We start from the raw sequence: 3,107 nt of genomic DNA, 5'->3' as shown, positions 1-3,107 counted from the left end.
TGTGACATAATTATGTTTTTATTCAAGTTTCTTTTTATTGAAAAGCTGGAGCTGAAAGTTAAAAAGAGCTTATACCTAAATTGCACAGCTTCCTTTCTCTACCTGTATTACCAGGGTCAGAGAGTTTGCTGACCTATAAACAAACCTATGTTGCAAAACTGATAACTATCAGCTCAACTGAAATTTGTTGCTGTCCACATGGACAAGTGGGCAACTGGTCAAGAAAAGCACATATGACGAGACGTACATTAGGACAGTTTATGGTGAGACTTTTAATCCAAAGAACATATGACCAGCTTTTAAGCATGTGATCATCAAGCTCACCTCAAATGGTTGGATGTTGAACACAATTTTGTGTTCCAAAAGGATGATAAGCCCAAATACAAGTCCAAACTGCTTTTTAAAATGAAAATAGCAGGTAAATTTTATAGAAGGTCAATATTAAAATAGTGGAGTGGTCGCAAACTCAATTGTGTTGAAAGCCTATGGATCACATTATGGGTTGTATGTAAACTCATACAGAAAACTCCAGAAATATTTCAATTCCTGAAACATAATTAACTTTTATTTGTAACTACCTTTTTATCCTTACTCTTTCACTGATTGTAGCCGTATAGGTAATGCCATAAAACACCTTAAAATCTGGCAGGACATAAATAACTTCCGTGCACGTTCATGATGCTCCGAACGAGAACTATATTTACCGCGCCGTGTTTCCGACCGGATAGATTTGAACGAAGTACCAGGTTAGATTTAAAGTCGCTATTTAAGCTCGGATGAAGAGGCGGAATATGACCTAAATATCTCCTAATCACTGATCTTAGGTGATACAAATAATGCTGGTTCACCATACGGCTCTTTGTAGCAGGATGTTTTTAAACCTTAATGTTTTGGAACTTTGACCACCGGAGTTTAGCTTGTTAGCAAAGTTCAGCTAAGCTCCAGGAGTCAGGATCTGCTATGGTGAGCGAGCAGTCTCAAACGTTCCGTTTGCTCTGAGTAACGTTACACCTGTCACTAGTATTTCAGACTATATGCTACTGAGAATCAGGACATCTTCAGTCCGTTCTTATTTTAAATCTAAAATACTTTAAGACAATTTAGCTTGTGTTTTATATTCATTATGTATTCTTTAAGTTATGGTTTGTGATTTGAGAAAGCGTTAATTTATAACGAGGTCAGTTTTAAAGCTTTTTTAACTTAACACCTTAGAATGAGCTCATTAAAATGGGGAAAATAAACTAACCGGATAAAAACGGTTTATGATTTGGGACATCTGTAAAGTCTGTGTTTTGGGGGTCTTTTCAAAGCTTTAAACTCACCTTTTCGAATTTTAACTAATTAAATGTTCAACAAATCATAAAGTATGTTTTGTAAGCTTTGCAATTTATCAAAGTAATACTGTACGAGTTTGAATTGTCTAGGTGTTGTAGTTTAACACTTATATATGCTGAAGTGAACCTATGCAGGTGGTTGACCTATTTTAAATTTGCCTAAATTAAATAAAGTTTTATCAAAACGCAGTGTATTTTCTATTATAAATAATTAGTTCAGAGTACTCCAGTTGCAGTTTTGACTTTCCAGATATTTTAAATATCACAGAGTCCATAAATGTAGTGAACTATCCCTTTAGAGATAAATGTTGAGTACAAATCTGCAGATTTGATGTTAACCGTAGCTTTCTAAAAGCTAAGATGACTCCTTGTTCTTATTACAGAAGTCATGAAGGAGTTTTTGCGGAAGATACACAGCATCTTTTTGCACATCGCTCTGTTTCCGAGCAGATTTGGTAAAACGGCTCCACAGCCAGCAGCTTCGGAGGTTTTGACCTGCCACCTGCAGCAGCGCAGACTCCCACCCTGGACTTCGTTCTGCGTGCGCTACAGCTCCATCCACAACGACCAGTTTGGCTTGTCCAACTTCAACTGGAGAGTTCAGGGATCCAATTACCACATATTGCGAACTGGCTGCTTCCCTTTTGTGAAATATCATTGCACCAAAGCACCTCCACAGAACCTGGACTTTGAAGACAAGTTTTTTACTATGCTGAAAGTTATTAATCTAGGTCAGTATTTTCAGAGTCGGTTACAAATAAAGCAGTTCCTTTATGTAAAAGTCTAAAGGTATATTTGATTTCATTATTTTAGTCTAAAAAAGGAAAAGTGCCTGAAGATTCCTTATTTCAGTATCTAAAATAGTAAAAATCTAACATGTTACAAATACCTAAGACTAATTTCTTCTTACATCAATTACATAGCTTGTCTTCTTTGTTATTGCCACAACTTCAGTTGTTTTTTCCCAAACCCATTGCTAGTTTTCATTTATAAAATACTAGGCAATCACAGATCAATTCCAAACAAAAGAAAATCTGGGTATAGAATTTTGAAATGGAAAACTTGCAGGACCTCTGTTGTAATGATTTGTATGCAAGATGAAAACTTCAGACTGAAAATAATAGACATGTTTCAATGTTGCAGGTATCCCTTGTTTGGCCTATGGCATTGGCTGCTGGATGGTGATAGGAGCTGCAGAAACAGTGCAGACGAGTGTTGGACCCGTCACCGTCTATTTTGCCTACAAAGAAGAAGATGGTGCACAGTACTAAAAGTGGACACTGCTTTACTGTTTTAAACACTAATGTCTACCAAACTGCTGGATTTACTCCTCCTGGTAATGTTCCGCTGTTCCTGGAAGTGACATCACTCTGTCTGGCTCAAAGTACATAAAGTAACTGAAATGATTATTAATTGTTTATCTGTGCGCCTTCTTATTTTTTTTTTTTCTTACTAAGCTGAAGGTTTTTGACAAGAGCATGTGAAAAAAAATTGCTCGATCTGGTAAATCTGTACACCAAAAGCTGTAGTTGCAGTGAAAGATGGTTCCACAAAGTAGAACTGAACACATGCGCACACTACACTTCACAGATTTTTATTTGTAAAAGAAAAAAAAAAAGTTACATTTCTCCCACTTCACAATTCTTCACTAGTTTGTGGTGTTTTATTACATAAAATGCTCCCCAAACTGTGAAAAAATGAAGGAGTTACTTCAGTACTTCCCTGTAAAACTGACTAGAAGTCAGTTGAAGTAATGTTTATTTATTGCCAAAG

At 36.2% G+C, this 3,107-nt stretch overlaps 1 protein-coding gene across 2 annotated transcripts; it reads left to right on the top strand.

Moving 5' to 3' along the window:
* The first annotated feature begins 706 nt into the window (after nucleotides 1–706).
* On the top strand, nucleotides 707–2,741 carry cunh15orf61 (chromosome unknown C15orf61 homolog). Of its 2 annotated transcripts, none has more exons than XM_015010190.2 (3): nucleotides 707–824; nucleotides 1,718–2,065; nucleotides 2,478–2,741. In XM_015010190.2, the coding sequence occupies exons 2-3, from the start codon at nucleotides 1,723–1,725 to the stop codon at nucleotides 2,603–2,605; spliced, it is 471 nt and encodes a 156-aa protein (XP_014865676.2). In that variant the 5' UTR covers nucleotides 707–824; nucleotides 1,718–1,722; the 3' UTR covers nucleotides 2,606–2,741. The 2 variants fall into 2 exon arrangements, with proteins under 2 accessions (XP_014865676.2, XP_014865674.2); XM_015010188.2 differs by having other exon boundaries at nucleotides 707–963.
* Nucleotides 2,742–3,107: the final 366 nt, after the last annotated feature.

This window comes from Poecilia mexicana, unplaced genomic scaffold (genome assembly GCF_051168715.1).
Source record: "Poecilia mexicana isolate PSO_F unplaced genomic scaffold, ASM5116871v1 scaffold_6, whole genome shotgun sequence".
Taxonomy (NCBI): Eukaryota; Metazoa; Chordata; class Actinopteri; order Cyprinodontiformes; family Poeciliidae; genus Poecilia; species Poecilia mexicana.
This window is presented reverse-complemented; position numbering and strand designations above follow the sequence as displayed.